This window comes from Agelaius phoeniceus, chromosome 6 (assembly GCF_051311805.1).
Source record: "Agelaius phoeniceus isolate bAgePho1 chromosome 6, bAgePho1.hap1, whole genome shotgun sequence".
NCBI lineage: Eukaryota > Metazoa > Chordata > Aves > Passeriformes > Icteridae > Agelaius > Agelaius phoeniceus.
The window spans coordinates 12339124-12353616 of record NC_135270.1 but is presented as its reverse complement, the minus strand read 5'-3'; the positions used below and the strand labels follow the sequence as shown (position 1 = coordinate 12353616).

Here is a 14493-nt window from a genome sequence, read left to right as displayed (position 1 = left end):
GCGGGGCGGGGCCGCGGGCTCGCGGCCAATGGGCACCAGCGCGCGGCCCGCAGGCGGCCAATGGGGGGTGGCGGCGGCGGCGGCGCGCGCGGTGCGGCCAATGGGAGCGGCGGAGCCCGAGCTGCCGGGCCCCGCCCGCGGGGCGCGGGGCGGTGCCGGGCGGGCGGGCGGCGCCGAGCGGCCGTTTCCTGTCCTGGTGCATGGTGGTCGGACGGAGGAATTGTTGGAAAATTTCTCGGCGAGGTTCGTATATAAATGTGCTTTTACCCAGTGTGCCTTATGCTCCCTCCGCCATCTCCGGACGGGGCCGCCGCGCCGCGCCCGCCGCGCCCGCCGGCGGTGCTCGGGGAGGCGGGCAGGGGCAGTGGGGCGCGGGCTGCACCGAGCCGAGCGGCAGTGCCGCGGCGATAAAGCCGCTCCGCTCCGCGGGGCCCGCCCGGCCCCTCCCCGCCCGCCGGGCCGCGGGGGTCCCCCGGGCCGCCCCCTCGGGCCCGCTCGGCGCTGCGTCACGGGCGGGGGGCCAGGGGTGCGCGGGCCGGGGCGCTCCGGGCCCCCCGCCCGCCGTCCCTAAATCGGGGGGGCTCATCAATTTTTGCCTTTTCCCCGTTGTTTGGTTTTTTGGTTTTTTTTTTTTTTCCCCTATTTTTAGATACAGGTTTTTTGTTGCTATTATTTTCCGAAGGTGGTATTTCCATGCTGTCGGCCGCCGAGCGGCATTAGCAGCCCTGGCCGGGCCCGCGCAGGCTCCAGCGGCGAATCCGCTGTGCCCGCCCGAGCCGCGGGGCTGCGGCGCGGCCTGGCCGCGCTCTCACGGGAAAGCTCCTGGCACCGCCGGCCTCCTCTAACCCTGCTGCTCTACTGCATCACCTCGCCACAATGCAAAAGCATCTTAACCTTTTTTTTTTTCTTTTTTTTTTTTTTTTCCTATTGCTCCCGTCATCTTTTTTTTTTTTTTTCTCTAGAACTTATAATAAAACGGGATAAAGAGAAGCTGCTCCTCTATAATAATGGCCTGCAATAACGCAAAGATTTTTATTTTGTTTTCTGATAAGACTTTATTTGTGGTGCTTTTTCACCCAGAAAAAATAACGTGACTCCCGTGCAAGTTTAAGTTTTCTGTTAAAACAAGGCTAGGTTGAGCAGCTCTGTAAAGTTTTAAATTTTTTAAGGTTTCATTTTGAACTATTAGAGAATTGCATTTGCTATCATATGCAGAGTGATAATCAGTATTTGTAAGGAATTTTATTTCTAGTCTAGTGACATAGGAACTGCAGCCTTCCAGTCATTCAAACATTTCTTCTTGTTTTATCGAGAGTGTTCATCACATATTGTCCATCAGCTGTCTTTGCAGACTATATACCAGATATTTCTGTTGTAACTTCTAGGTACCTGAAAAATTAAATTAGATTATGCTTAACTATCAGGTTTTTAACATACAGATGATAGATGGTTAGCTTTGTGCGTTTGCCATACGGCTTTAGAATGGCAGAATACGGTGTAGCGTGTTTTCATGGCTCTTTTCTTTGTATATTGCATTAATGCCTTGAGCTTTCAAGCTGTGTTTGTGTCAAAAGCGATTTGTCTGTATCACTGCAGAAAAGAAACCTCAGGAATATGTGGTCAAATAATAGATGATTGCTTTGGTGATGGATTGCAGCTTAAATGAGATGTAAAAATAAACATTTTGAAAGAGTTTTGAGAAGTGTATTTCAACTTGATTTAATAATTTATTTAAACTATTCTCGTTGTAATTAGTATTTCATTTGTACTACCCTATCTGAGGAAGAGTAATTTTGTTTTATATTAGTGTAAAAGAACTTGAGGTAGGAAGTCACACTGACTTCCCTCTGTCTTCATTCTTGTGTAGCTTTTAATGCTTTTCTCAGGAGACAGGCACAGATAGTCAAGTGATGAATAATCCCTGGTAAGAGGTGCCAAAATTAGGCTGTAAATTAGTTTTTTCTTTAGAGTATCTCCAGTTGTGTGCTGCTTCAGCTCAGTGGACGTTGTGCTGATCTGTGCCGTCCAGGAGAAGGGACTTGCCAGGAGTTTGAGCAGTGGCCAGCTCCAAGCGCTGGCTGTTTCCCTGCAGCTACCCCTGTGGGATGGGTACGGGGATAATAAGGACGGGGGTTCCTCGGCTTTAGTGTGGTCAGGATGGCTTCATTTGCCCTAGGGGATGTTGGTCTTCCCTTGCTGTTGCATGTGATCTTCACCTGAAGAGTTTGGCGTTAACACATGCTCAGCGTAGGTGGAGTCCTTGAGAAGCACTATTGCGTTTGGGGGAGTCGTTAGCAGGCACCTGTGAGGCGAATTGTCTTCCAAAAGGCTTGGAATAATTTGGATAGGTTTCTCCAAACGCAGATAATCAGGGCAATTCTTCCAGTTCCAGGCCTTACAATGGCTAGAATGCAAATATTCATGAGGAGGGTGGGGCCCATCTTGGTGCTCTCGTAGTTACTCTTTTCCTGTCTGCATTGTGGCTTGTGCCTGCTTCCTTGGCCATCCCGTGACGGCTCCTGTTCCTCCTCTGCCATGTGTGTTCCCAGCACAGCACCCAGGCCAGCCTTGCCTTGCTGCTCGCTGACTTTTTCCCTGTGTTGCTGCCACATCTCTGCAGCTCACCAACCAGCAGTGCTTTTCGCTCAGCATTAACTGGGGACAGCTTGGGTTTTTCTCTCCTCTATGCGAGGAGATCAGCGCACCTGGTAAGGACAGAGTGAATTGGGTAGTCAGTTCCTTGTCAGTGGCTTGTAACAAAAAAGACCCCAAAAGATGGGAGGAAAGTTTCTGCTTAGCTTATGGATCCCTGAGATACACACGATCCGAACCGATGGATCCTCGTCTTGAACCCAGGAGTTCAGCTCTGAAGTGCAAATTCCTGTAACTTGAGGTGTGCGCGGCTCTTGTTCTGAGCCTGGAGAGAGCGATCTGCGCCTGGTGTCTTCCCATGGACACCATTGCTAGGCAGGAGGAAAAGGAAGCCTGGGGACCCATCTCGGCACTCTGGTGTTTATGAGGTTTTGTTTGTACCTCAGTGTAACTTCATCTTAGTTGTATTTACTGAAGGGAATATGATTTTGCTTCTCCCCCTCTGTGCCCCAGGGCTCATTGATCAGTTACTCCAAACCAAATTGGACTAAATTAGCAGATGCTTCCCGTGACTTAGTCTGCTAAAATGTTCTGGCCTACGTGGCTGGTTTTTAATTAATTGTATAGTGGGATTGTACTTTGCTCCACCAAGATAACACTTGTTAAATAAATGAAATTTTCAGTTTCAAAGGGAATTTACAGTTCTGGCAGGTTTTGCAATTTTCAAGGTTGACATCAGAGTTACCCTTAAAACTATGTAAAGCTTACCTCAGTCTGTATTTTACTGTCTGCAGAATGTTTCCCTCTGTACACACTTGAGCAGAAAATTGTGTTACATGCTTAATACTCTTGGACGTGATTTCTGATGACAGATTAGAATTGGAAGATGGGTCTGTATTTGCAAGTTAGTTGGTTTGCTCATATTTTAAGTGTATTCGTACATAGCTAACGTGGTGCTGCACAGAGTTTTGTAGGATGTATTTCAATGTACTGTGTTTCAAGTTCTGTTTGTAATCTGGCTTTGGCAATCCAGCAGGCTGTCCCTTTAGCTCCTGAAATACAAGCCTGTGCTAAAGCACTGCCATTAACTGTCATGGCTAATGCTGATACATCTGTAATGCACTTACCAGATTGCTAATTAACTCATAGCCACACAAAACTACCCACTCAAAATTCCTCTCTTTGTTGGCAGTCTCAGTGGATTTGTAGGGTTTGAAAGGGCATGGCCAGGATTCATTTGTTTTGGTGATGTAAATAAGAGACTTTTGTGATTGCTTGATAGTTAAAAAGTTAGTCTGTTTGGCTTGGAAGTAAAACAACAATAGAAATAGTAGGTCTCAGTTTCTTTCAGATTTTTAGCCCTTAACTGTACATCTACTCACCAGATGTTCCCAGTTTTATTTAAAAAACCGATATAACTGGAGGTTTTATGATTTTAGGGATAAGTAGCCCCATGAAGTGTTTCAGGAGTTAACTGTATATATATTTAAGTGTAAATGGGCATCACTGCTCATTTCTAGGAGTGACTGAGATGCAGTTGTGACATGCATCGGCTGGATACCTTCTGCATGTGTGTTTTAGCTATATATCCACTTGATGGTAAAAACAAACCAAACAAGAACCTGTGGTTTTAAAAACACACTCATTTATCTATTAGGTGTGTTAAATCCGTTTCCCTTTATACTTCCAGGGTGAAAATCAATTTGGAATTAAATGCTTTATCTCATTAACATGTGCTGTAAAATTACTTTAGGTTTGGGTTTTTTTCATCTTTGTTGATCATGTTCTAAGTTTTTTCAGAAAATCAGCTCACCTGCCATTCAGCTTTTTTTCTGAGCGTGCATGTTATGATTAGTTACCCAAACCTTTTTTGACTATTAAAACACAAGTAATTTATTACCAGTCAGTCTGCAATAAAGAAATGGGTTTGAGGTTCTTTAGAAAGGAAGGTGTGTCTGAGCACTGATAGTACAAGTTTGGTCAGGAGAGAAGAAATGAACAAGAAACACCACCTGCATCAAGAGAAACTTGATGGGCAGTTTGGGTAGGTGAGTTCTGCAGTTGCATTTGCAGTAGGTCTGCAAGGCATTCCATGCACACAGCCCAGCATTCCTAATGATACACGGGTGTTTCAGGCCTGCTGGAATCTGGTGTTTGGGACAGATTATATGGGTGGCTCTTCCTCAAGCCAAACTGCTGCTGCTGTGTACTACTACAGCTAATAATAATAATAATAACAACCGAGTCATTAGCATGTTGCTCATTGACCAGCTGCATTAATATGGTTTTTTGTACTTAATTAATATAAAAGGTTGGGAACCCTGGTGTCTGTACCTCTGCAAACAGTGCTGCATGGGTCTCAATTGCTTGTCAGCTTCCATGGAGCATTTTTGGAATTGGCTCTGTTGGAAACTCCCAGATCTGTTTCAAACCTCTGGCTCAGGAAGCCATGCTGCTGGAATGGTGCACCCAGGGCAGATGTGGTCGTGGAATTGGGTGTTTGCTGTGAGCTGCTTGTGCCAGAGCTGCAGGAGTTCAGCTTCTGTCAGCACTGCTGACAGCTCAGTGCTGATGGAACTACTCTGGCCTCCTTTCATTAACCAGTAATTTCTTCTCTAATATATTCAAGAAATGTGTGAAGGTTGAAGTCATATTTGGGATCAGCCTGAGTGTTCTCACATGTGTAGGACTTGTTGGTGGGTGACTTTCTAAATCTTCCTGTGTTTAAATGCCATACCTTCAAAAATAATAGCAACCTTCACATTCCCACAGAGTGAAAACACACACACATAATCTCATTAGTTAGAGTAAGGATTTGTAAATATTCTTTATTTGCACTGGTTAATCCAATTTTTTCTTAAATTTCTATAAAATGCAAGCACTGAGATCAGACAATACTTTTAACGGTTTTAAAGTTTATACTTTTAGCATTTGCTCTATAAACTGTACAGAAATGACTTTTGGGGGGAAAAAGACTGCTGGAACATGAAGTAATTTTGTCATGCTAAATGTAGTTCCCACAGCTCACACTTAAGTCAGACTGATGTGTGGTTAAGGTAATGATAAATTTGGTCCTGCATTTATTTTTCATTTCTGAAGAAATACCAAACACTGTGGCAGTGAATTAGTCTTGAACTGCTTATTATTAGGATATATCTCTTGTGGAACAGAAACACTGAAATACTGTAAAAAGAATAAAAAGGAGCCTTGAGTTTGACTGCTTCAGGGTGTGTACGTTGTGCTTGTGCAGTTGACAGTGCTCTCACTCTTGGTCGGGTTTTTCTGCAGGACCAGACTTAGGGACTATTATTTATTATTCACAACACTTCTTTACCATGTAGGAAATTGATTGTGTGATTTGCTATGAAATTATCTGAATCCAGCTGATGTTACCAGATTCTGTAGGAGAGGTTTATATTCTGTATTTCAGCCTTGTTTTCATTTTATACTGTGGAAATTGCTGTTTAATTATGTTTTGCCTTTATAAGAGACTGGAGAAAATACAGTGAAAGAAATTGAGATTATGTGAGAAAGCACATAGCAATTAAGAAGTTGTTACCCTTACTGAAAGTCAATCTGATTGACAACAGCATAAACCCCAATTTTTCAGTGCAGTAAATCCTGGAAAAGGTAAGGGCTGTTGATGAAGAAGGAAATCCATGTCTCCTGAAGTGTTTGATCAAAGCACCCACAGGATCTAGATTAAATTTCTGACCCTGTTAGAGATTTCTGCTTAATACTGGAAAATATTACCATGCAGCTATGTAGGGGAGCAGAGGTAAGGTTGTTAAAAGAGTCTTAGTTCTCCTGTGTCTATTTCTGAGCTTAAAGATGACAAATGACTTTATGTAATTAGTGGGGGAAGAAATGCTAAAAGTCTTCTTGGGTTGCCTGGAAGAACTTTGTGTGGAACAGTCAGTTTTCCAGTCTGTCAGACTTATTTTTTGCACTGAGACTCATATGAATTATCAATTGAAATGTATTTAACCAGATTGAAAACTGAAAAATAGTACCTATAATTAACATACATTGCTCAGACTAGTTTTGTGAAATTACTGATATTTGCAATCATATCAGTTGAGAAGGACCCTAAGGTAGGCAGTATTAATTCAGAAAAATCTTCATACTGTTACACTGCGGACATACTTGAATTGATTTTTGGGATCCAGCTGTGTCAAACATGGGAATACAGTTTCTAAAAATCTTTAATAAAAGTTTCACTATTGTGAGGCTATGTATTATTTGCCATATTACCCTTCTTGATTGGTTTTTATTTGCTGTTTTTATATTTTATAAAGTTACAATGGTTTTGTACATTATTTAGAAGTGTATTAAAATAAAAGTGATGTTTCCTTTCAACTGAAATAAATGCATATTATTTCAAACTTCTCAGTGCTGTCTGCATGAGGGGAGTGAACAAGCATAAGGTTGCTTTTTTCCTGTCATTCTTTCCCAGTTTGTTTACACATTTTAAGTTTGTATTTAGTAACAGTAAATTTTCTTCCATGCCTGCTATTACAAACTTTATTCTATTTCCCATTGATCATCCTCTTCCCATTAAGCATCATCTTTGTCTCTCTAAGGAGTTTCTGCTACTGTCTCTGCAGGATTTTTCCTTTGTCTAGCAATACAGTGGTACAGTTATTCTTTAAATTGCGAATTTCTGCTTTTTTCCAGCCACACTGGGCTCTCCTCTCAGCTTCTGGAGTTCCCAAGTGCCCCAAACCCCCTTTCTGCTGCAGAGCAGCCATGCCCTCTGCCAGCTCTCCCCTTGCTTTACAGTTGCCTGAATCCCACCTGCTGTTTTTTTGTTGCTGATTCCTATTTTTTAGTGGAGATTCCCGTTTCCAGTTGCTACATTGAGTTTACATAAAAACCTTTCTTCTAACATTGCATCTTTTCTCCAAAACAAGTGATAGCACCCAGAAAATTCTATTTGTTTGAGTGTTGGTGGAGGAAAAATTACAGGAGGTGCTCTGTAGATAGGCAACTTCATGAAAAAAAATTTTGTTTTTAACAATCCTTTCCCTCCCTCACATTCCTTTGGTTTCCAAGTTGAGAATTTAATGTGTGCCTATTTTTTTTTTCTGTTCAGATAATTTGCAGGGGGTGGTGGCTTGTTTTTGGTTTGGTTGTTTTTTTCTTTAATAAGAGCTTGCACCTCTGTGTCCTGCTGGATGCTGTTGAAGGGATGGATCAGTGCTAGAGAGGGGGTGGCTGCCTGTGGTTGGACACACTCTTCAGTTCTGAGATTTTCTGCCAAATTTTTTTGCCTCAGGCTGATTTTTTTGAGAAGTGTTTGAACCATCTAAAAGAATGGTAAGATTTTCTCTGCATGGATACCATAGATATGTTTTGGTGACTACTCATTTCAGGAATGCAGGATACGTTCGTGTCCTTGTGCAAGTCTGCCCAGATATCGTCACTGATGTGCCTTTGGAAACTGACAGTTGCAGCTTGCCTGTGATCTGTGAAGATTTGCAAGAGTTCACAAAGTCAACTCTCAAGTTTTCACTTCAGTGAGTACTTGGTGACTGAGCTTGGACTTGTCTTTTCTGCAAGACAGCTCCTGAGATGAAGCAGACTCCATGTGTGTCAATCTTTGCCGAGCTGCTATGTAGGCTCCGCCCCAGGGTTCCTGGCTTTTCCTAAAAATGGTTACTTTCAACTGCCTTTAACTAATGAGCAATATTTGAAGTGGGTAAAGGAAATCTCTGCTAGATTTTTATTGACAGAACTCCTGGCAGACAGGAGATTTAAAGAAAAAAGCTAACTGATGCAAAGGCAGGGGAATAAAAGCAATGATGAATCAGGGAAAGAAGCTGGTGAGATTCAGATTGAAAAAAATTATGGAGACAAACTTGATGGAAACTCAAGAGAGTGACTGAAGTGGAGGCAAGGAAGAGATTTGAGTTTGATGAAAACCAACTGGTTTTGAAAAAGCAAAGCAAATTATAAAAAGTTAGGAGAGTAGATTTTGCAGGGTGGATGATACATGAACAGCAAGGTGATGCTGTTGTAGATGTATGCATGATTGAAATGATTACCAGAGAGCAGGTGAAGTTAGAAGGACTTTCAGAAATTTATCTGGCTCAGGCTTGATCAAAGCAAGTCTCATTTGCCCAGGTTGCTCAGGGCTGTGTCAAGGTGCTTTGAACCTTTACAAGGATGGAGAGTCCATAACTGGCTTGGCAATTTGTTCCTGTATTTGACTACCCTCAGCAAGTGATACTGTGGCATCATTACCTCTGACAGATTGACCCTTTTCTCTGCAGCACAGGCAGCTCTGCATCTGTCCTTCCTGCATCTGTCCTTCCTGCATCTGTCCTGCCCTGTCTGGCTGGTCAGTGTTCTCCAGTGGGGAGGAAGAGGAGAGCCTGGAAGGGAGCAGCACATCTCAGCCACTTTTGGCAGAGGGCTCTCCTCCCTGCACAGCAGTGTCAGAACAAAGCTGCTGTGTCCCTGCAGAGGGAGTCAAAGCTGGGGCTGGTGTTTGGGGGGACCCCAATACTCCAGCCTCTTGGGAATGTAGTTCCAAGGTGGGTCTGAACATGAGCTGGTGACACAGAGAGGAAGGAAGGGGATATTCAGTGGTGTGAGGGGGTCATAGAACAGAGCAGCAGCAAGAGAAGATTCGGAGACTGGTTGCAGAAGGAGTTGGTGTGGGCATGAAAGTATTTGATATTATTCTGACAAGAAGGATGGGATCATAGCTGGGAAGAATCATGTTCTGGAAATATGGTATCATGATAGGACTGAAGAAGAAAATTGGTACAAGGAGAAGGAATGGAGCTGGGGATAAGGAACTGTGGAAGGACAGAGGATTGAGAAAAGGGTGTGTTGGAAGTGACCATTGAAAGGAGCTGGAATTGGGAGGAACAGGCTGCATTGCTGCTGAGTTCTTGTGTGAGGTTGTATGATAGTCCAGATCCTGTGGAACAGAGGAAAGTTGTAGCCATTGTGTGTGCAGCAGTTCCCTTCAGCTGTTTTCAGTGTGTGTGAGTTGATAGCCACGCTACAGTAACAAACACTGTGAAACAATTTAAACAAAAACTATTGCTCCTGCAGCACTTGAATATATCTGGCATTAGATTTGTTTTCCTTCCAAAGTAGCTACTCACCCCTTAAGCCATTAGTTCTGCTTAGACTCAGAATTCTGCAGCTGTCTGCATGGACTGGCTCCCTCGCTGCTGCCCAAGGGTGGGAGCAGAGCCATGAGTCCTGAAGGAAGGGAGGTGATACTAAAGGTGCTGGGGGTCTAAGAGAGGGAGTTCTCCTCCAGTAGACCCTTGAGTTGAAAGGCCTTTGAGGTGCAATCTGCTGGAATTGTTTCACTCTAGTTCCAGTGAGCACCTGTGGTTGTGAAGCCTTTCTCCTCTGCTGGGTGCAGTGGTGTAGCTGTTTTGCAGCCTGCTTCCATGAGGTGTCCTGAAAACTGAGTGCATGGAAAATGCTGCCAATACAGACCTCTGTTAGCAGTCAGAGCACAGCCAGCCTCTGGGTACCACTAGCATATAGTACCAGAAATAGTTCATTTAACTTGCTACAAGCTAGTAGGACCTCCAGAATAGCAGCCCTTGCAGACTGGCTGGATAAAAGTCCTTTTGTTGCTAGATTTGTTGGTGGTGGTTTGTTTGGCTTTGTTTTATTTTGTTTTGTTGTGGTTTTTTTTTAAACTGCAGTTTTCTGATCGTATTTGTTGGGGTTTTTTAAACTTAACAGTTTTCTGCATAGTACATGAATGCTGGGCTGCTTTGCTTCTGTGCCTGCTTAGGCTGACTCTGTAGCTACATCATGATTGATTTTTGGTTTGTGAGCAAACTGCTTCCTAAGTGAAAGTTTACTGCCTGTTTTGAGGTGGGGAGATTATAAATGAGTGGTAGAAAAGAAGTTACTTTTCCAAATTCACAGTCATGGACCTGGCAGAGCAAGAGGTTGAACTCAGGCTCTCCTATATCCTCATACAGTTCCTTGTCTGTTAGATTACAGTATCCAAAAAATTTTTCTATTTAATTTTCTTTAGAGACATCTATATAAATGCAATTTAGTCTGGGTGGCTTCTTCTTTTTGTGTGTATTGCATCTCTTTCAGAGGCCTCATTTTCTGTAAAAGCTTTTTTTCCTGAAAAGGATGTTGGGAAGAATTACCCATCTTCTCTTGGATTCTAAAAAAATACCCTCACACCCATTTTGAATTATATTTTGGTTTCTCTCTTAATTATATTTTTTTGATGCCAGTTGTTCGAGGTTCAAATTCCTTATTCCGAGCCAGTATTTTAATTTCCTTAATGTTCCAGAGAGAAATTATGAGGACATTAATCTTGGAAGGCATATTTCTTACAGAATTATGTACTGATCATTAGTAATGTTTTGGGTTTTTTGGTATGATTTTCAATGTGACATATGAAAAAGGCAGGAGGTTTAAAACTTTCCCAAAGGTACCCTTGCTTTCCACTTCCTTTGTTCAGCTGTGTCTGTTCCTTTAACTGGAAATAAGAAACTGAGCCTGCAGCTCTAGGAACAAGTATTTGATGTATACATCCAAGTGTATACAAAGTATTGTGTATACACTTGGATGTACTTGGAAAATACTGCTTGTGTAATTGTCAACTACTAAATTAGTGTGGCAACTTTTTAAATCCTGTAGGCATACTGGAGTATCTATGTGGACTAATTTTGTGCTCCTTATTCCTTAGTTTTGAGAAAAGTACAATTTTCCCAGTGGTTTTTGAGACTGTTGATTAATTCCTTATTCAAGAGCAGATTTCTGGACTGTAGAGGTAAAAATAGGTAAATATATTTATAAAGATAATAATAAATAAATGAAACCCCCTAGATTATTCTTCTCAGCCTTGAATTATAAACCAGCAGGTCATGGAACCACACTAGGATTAAAAGCTGTGATGTGATCTCCCATAGTAAAACATGCCTGGTAAAAATGTGAGTATGCAAAGGGATGGCTCTGTCTGGTTCTGTGAGGTACAGCAGTCACTCCCTGATCACTGGCCTTTTGTCTAATTAACAAATTTTATCATGGGATACTTCATTATTTTAAAGGACAGATTGTTTTGTTTTTGTTTAAACAAACCTTTCTGGAAAAATCGAGGGAAATAGTTGAATTGTTCAGTTAGACTTTTGCAGTGTGTTGGTGTTTTTAAACCTCTTACTGGCACTGGAAGATCTTTGATTTATACAGATAAAGCCCTGCTGTTGTCATGGGTGACTATGGGTGAATTGTCAGCTTTATTTCAATTCTGGGGACAAATAGGTGTCATTATCTGCACTGTCATTACCACCATTGGTCTTTGTACATTGGTTAAATCATTTATATTTAACTGAAATTTAAATGTGGTTGATGCACTTACTTATATAAAGTCCTGCCTGAAGTCCTTAATATCTAAGTTAATTCTTAAATAAAGTAAAATACTTATCTATTTCAGATAACTCTTATTCCTTCAAAGTATTTTCAATAAATCAATCATTTTTTGCATCTATTTTATGCAAAACATAACATAAAATATTTGTAGCAGCTGCATAAAAATCCCATTGAGCTGGGCTGATGGCTCTGTATTTCAGTGTTCTGTTTTTTGAATCCTTTCTTTCTAGGTAGACAATGTTATTAGCTCAGATCAATCGAGACTCTCAGGGAATGACGGAATTTTCTGGAGGAGGAATGGAGGCCCAGCACGTGACTCTGTGTCTAACAGAAGCTGTAGCTGTGCAAGGTGACCCTTCAGGTTAAAATAGCTCTACATTATTTTGTCTTTCCTCTTTGAAACTCAGATAAAACACTAACATTCATGTTGTTTATTCTGAATTAAAAGTCCAACAGAAAACAGTTAACTGAGATTGATTAAATTCACTAATTTAATTCTAGATGGAAATTACTTTTTAATTAAGATAATAGAAGTGCAAATGTGCCAAAAATATATGAAATATACAATCTGACTTTATTCTCTGTGTAGTCTTACTGTTTTATACTTTGTTAATTCAGTTGATATCTAAGTATGCATTAAGCAAGTTGAGTTTTAAAATAGATTGACTTGAAATTGGCTTAAACTTGATGTTTCCTAACAGCTTTGTTATGATTTTACATGATTACAAACTCTCTCCTAAATGTGCATTTTAATCTAAATAGCTTGGTGTGTATTAATGACAAGTAGTTTGTACAAAACAAAATTTTCAATAGAGTATGTGTGTCATTATTTCACTCTTGGCTCTGATGATTTAATTCATAGTTCTCCTAAAACCTCAGCTGTGTAGCTCTTTATTCAGTAACATTGTATTTTTTTTTAGTTAAGGAAAATAACATTTAGCTGTCATGTTTACAGAGCAAAATCTAGAATATATGACCCTAGTATATGTCCCAGGCTTAGAAACCAGAAAGCAAGTAAGAATTACTTACTCTTGTTATTTGTCAAACCAGTGTGCTTTGAGGGGATGTCATAATTTATGGAGGTCTTTCAGCTGAGATTTCTAGGGTTCCATGCTGGTTGAAGTGAAGGTGAACTTTTTTCCCTGCTAGATGGTGACAACTTGGAAAACATGGAAGGTGTAAGTTTGCAAGCAGTTACCCTGGCTGATGGCTCCACTGCTTACATCCAGCACAATTCTAAAGGTAGGCAGAGCACTGCCAACTGATGGCTACTCAAGTGGTATTCCCCTTTCTAACCCTCTCTTTGCATTGTAAAATCATTCAAAATCTGTACAGTGTTTCTGAAGTTCCAATTCCAGTGGGAAATTATGGTAATGCTATAAAATAAATGTTTTTGTTTTGCCACTAATAAGATGCAAAAATGAAATTCAGAACATGAGGTTCAAACCCAGATATCAACATTCTGCCTAACAGATAGGACAGCAGACCTTTTCTGTTTTTTTAATCCCAGAATTTTAAAATCTCTCTACAGTAACACTGTGCTTTCTATTTACCAAACATTATTTCTTGTTAATACTTTATTTATATGTTAATCTAGAAAGTATCAACTGTGTATTAAAACTGTGATGTGCTACACAATTAGAATTCTTAAAAATATTCTGTGTGTTTCAGATGGTAAATTAATGGATGGCCAAGTGATTCAATTAGAAGATGGTTCTGCTGCCTATGTTCAACATGTACCTATGCCTAAAAGCAGTGAGTGCAATAATACAAGAAATATGTTGTAAAATAATGTATTCCTGATAAATATTGCTCCTAAGTAATTAACAGTCATGATAAATAGCTTGATTTCTTATTTTAATGGAAATAATCATGAAGGGATCTTAGGTATTTTGTAATCCTGGCTATTCAGTGTTAGATCTTCCCACCTAAGCATTCTCTGAAGTCTTGCTGTAATTGTTCTCCTGTGCAGGGGAGAGCCTGCGTCTGGAAGATGGGCAGGCGGTTCAGCTGGAAGATGGAACCACAGCATTTATTCATCACACCTCAAAAGGTAACTGCTCTGGCAAGTGGCATTTGTCACCTCAGTGTCCCACAGAACTTCAGCAGTGTTTAACAGGATACTCTCTAAAAATTAGCATCTTAATGGGATTCACAGTGTGAATTACTTGTTGCTTTGACATCCGAAAATTGTTGAAATGACTGTTTCAGTTCTTGGGCCTCGTATAACAGTTTAAATGGAATCAAACCCAGTGTGTTTCACTGTTTATTTAGCCCAGGATCACATTATAGTGAGTTTATCCCTTTAGGTAGTAGGGCAGAAAATGTGACAGCTGACAGTCAAGAATGCAAATGTAGTTATTCCAGATAACATATGTTTCTGAAATGAAGATGATTACACTAGTCTTGGAAACAGTACCACTTCTCTAGAAAAAGTGATCAAGTATATATTTTAAGACTGCTTAAACCAGTGTGACAATTACATTTTACAAACAACAATAGTAAGAGGAAAGAATGTAATATAGA

At 41.0% G+C, this 14493-nt stretch overlaps 1 protein-coding gene across 4 annotated transcripts in view; it reads left to right on the top strand.

Annotated features, from left to right (window-relative positions):
- The first annotated feature begins 110 nt into the window (after window positions 1-110).
- Window positions 111-14493, top strand: part of ZNF143 (zinc finger protein 143) — a 43408-nt gene continuing 29025 nt past the window's right edge. Inside the window, exons 1-6 of one of the 4 annotated variants that reach the window (XM_054634424.2) lie at window positions 143-243; window positions 7968-8111; window positions 12198-12316; window positions 13117-13209; window positions 13639-13722; window positions 13940-14020. In XM_054634424.2, coding sequence (XP_054490399.1) covers window positions 12205-12316; window positions 13117-13209; window positions 13639-13722; window positions 13940-14020 — 370 coding nt within the window. In that variant the 5' untranslated portion in view covers window positions 143-243; window positions 7968-8111; window positions 12198-12204. Of the gene's footprint in view, window positions 244-7967; window positions 8112-12197; window positions 12329-13116; window positions 13210-13638; window positions 13723-13939; window positions 14021-14493 lie in introns of all 4 variants that reach the window. The other 3 variants (XM_054634419.2, XM_077179825.1, XM_054634421.2) reach the window with 3 other exon arrangements.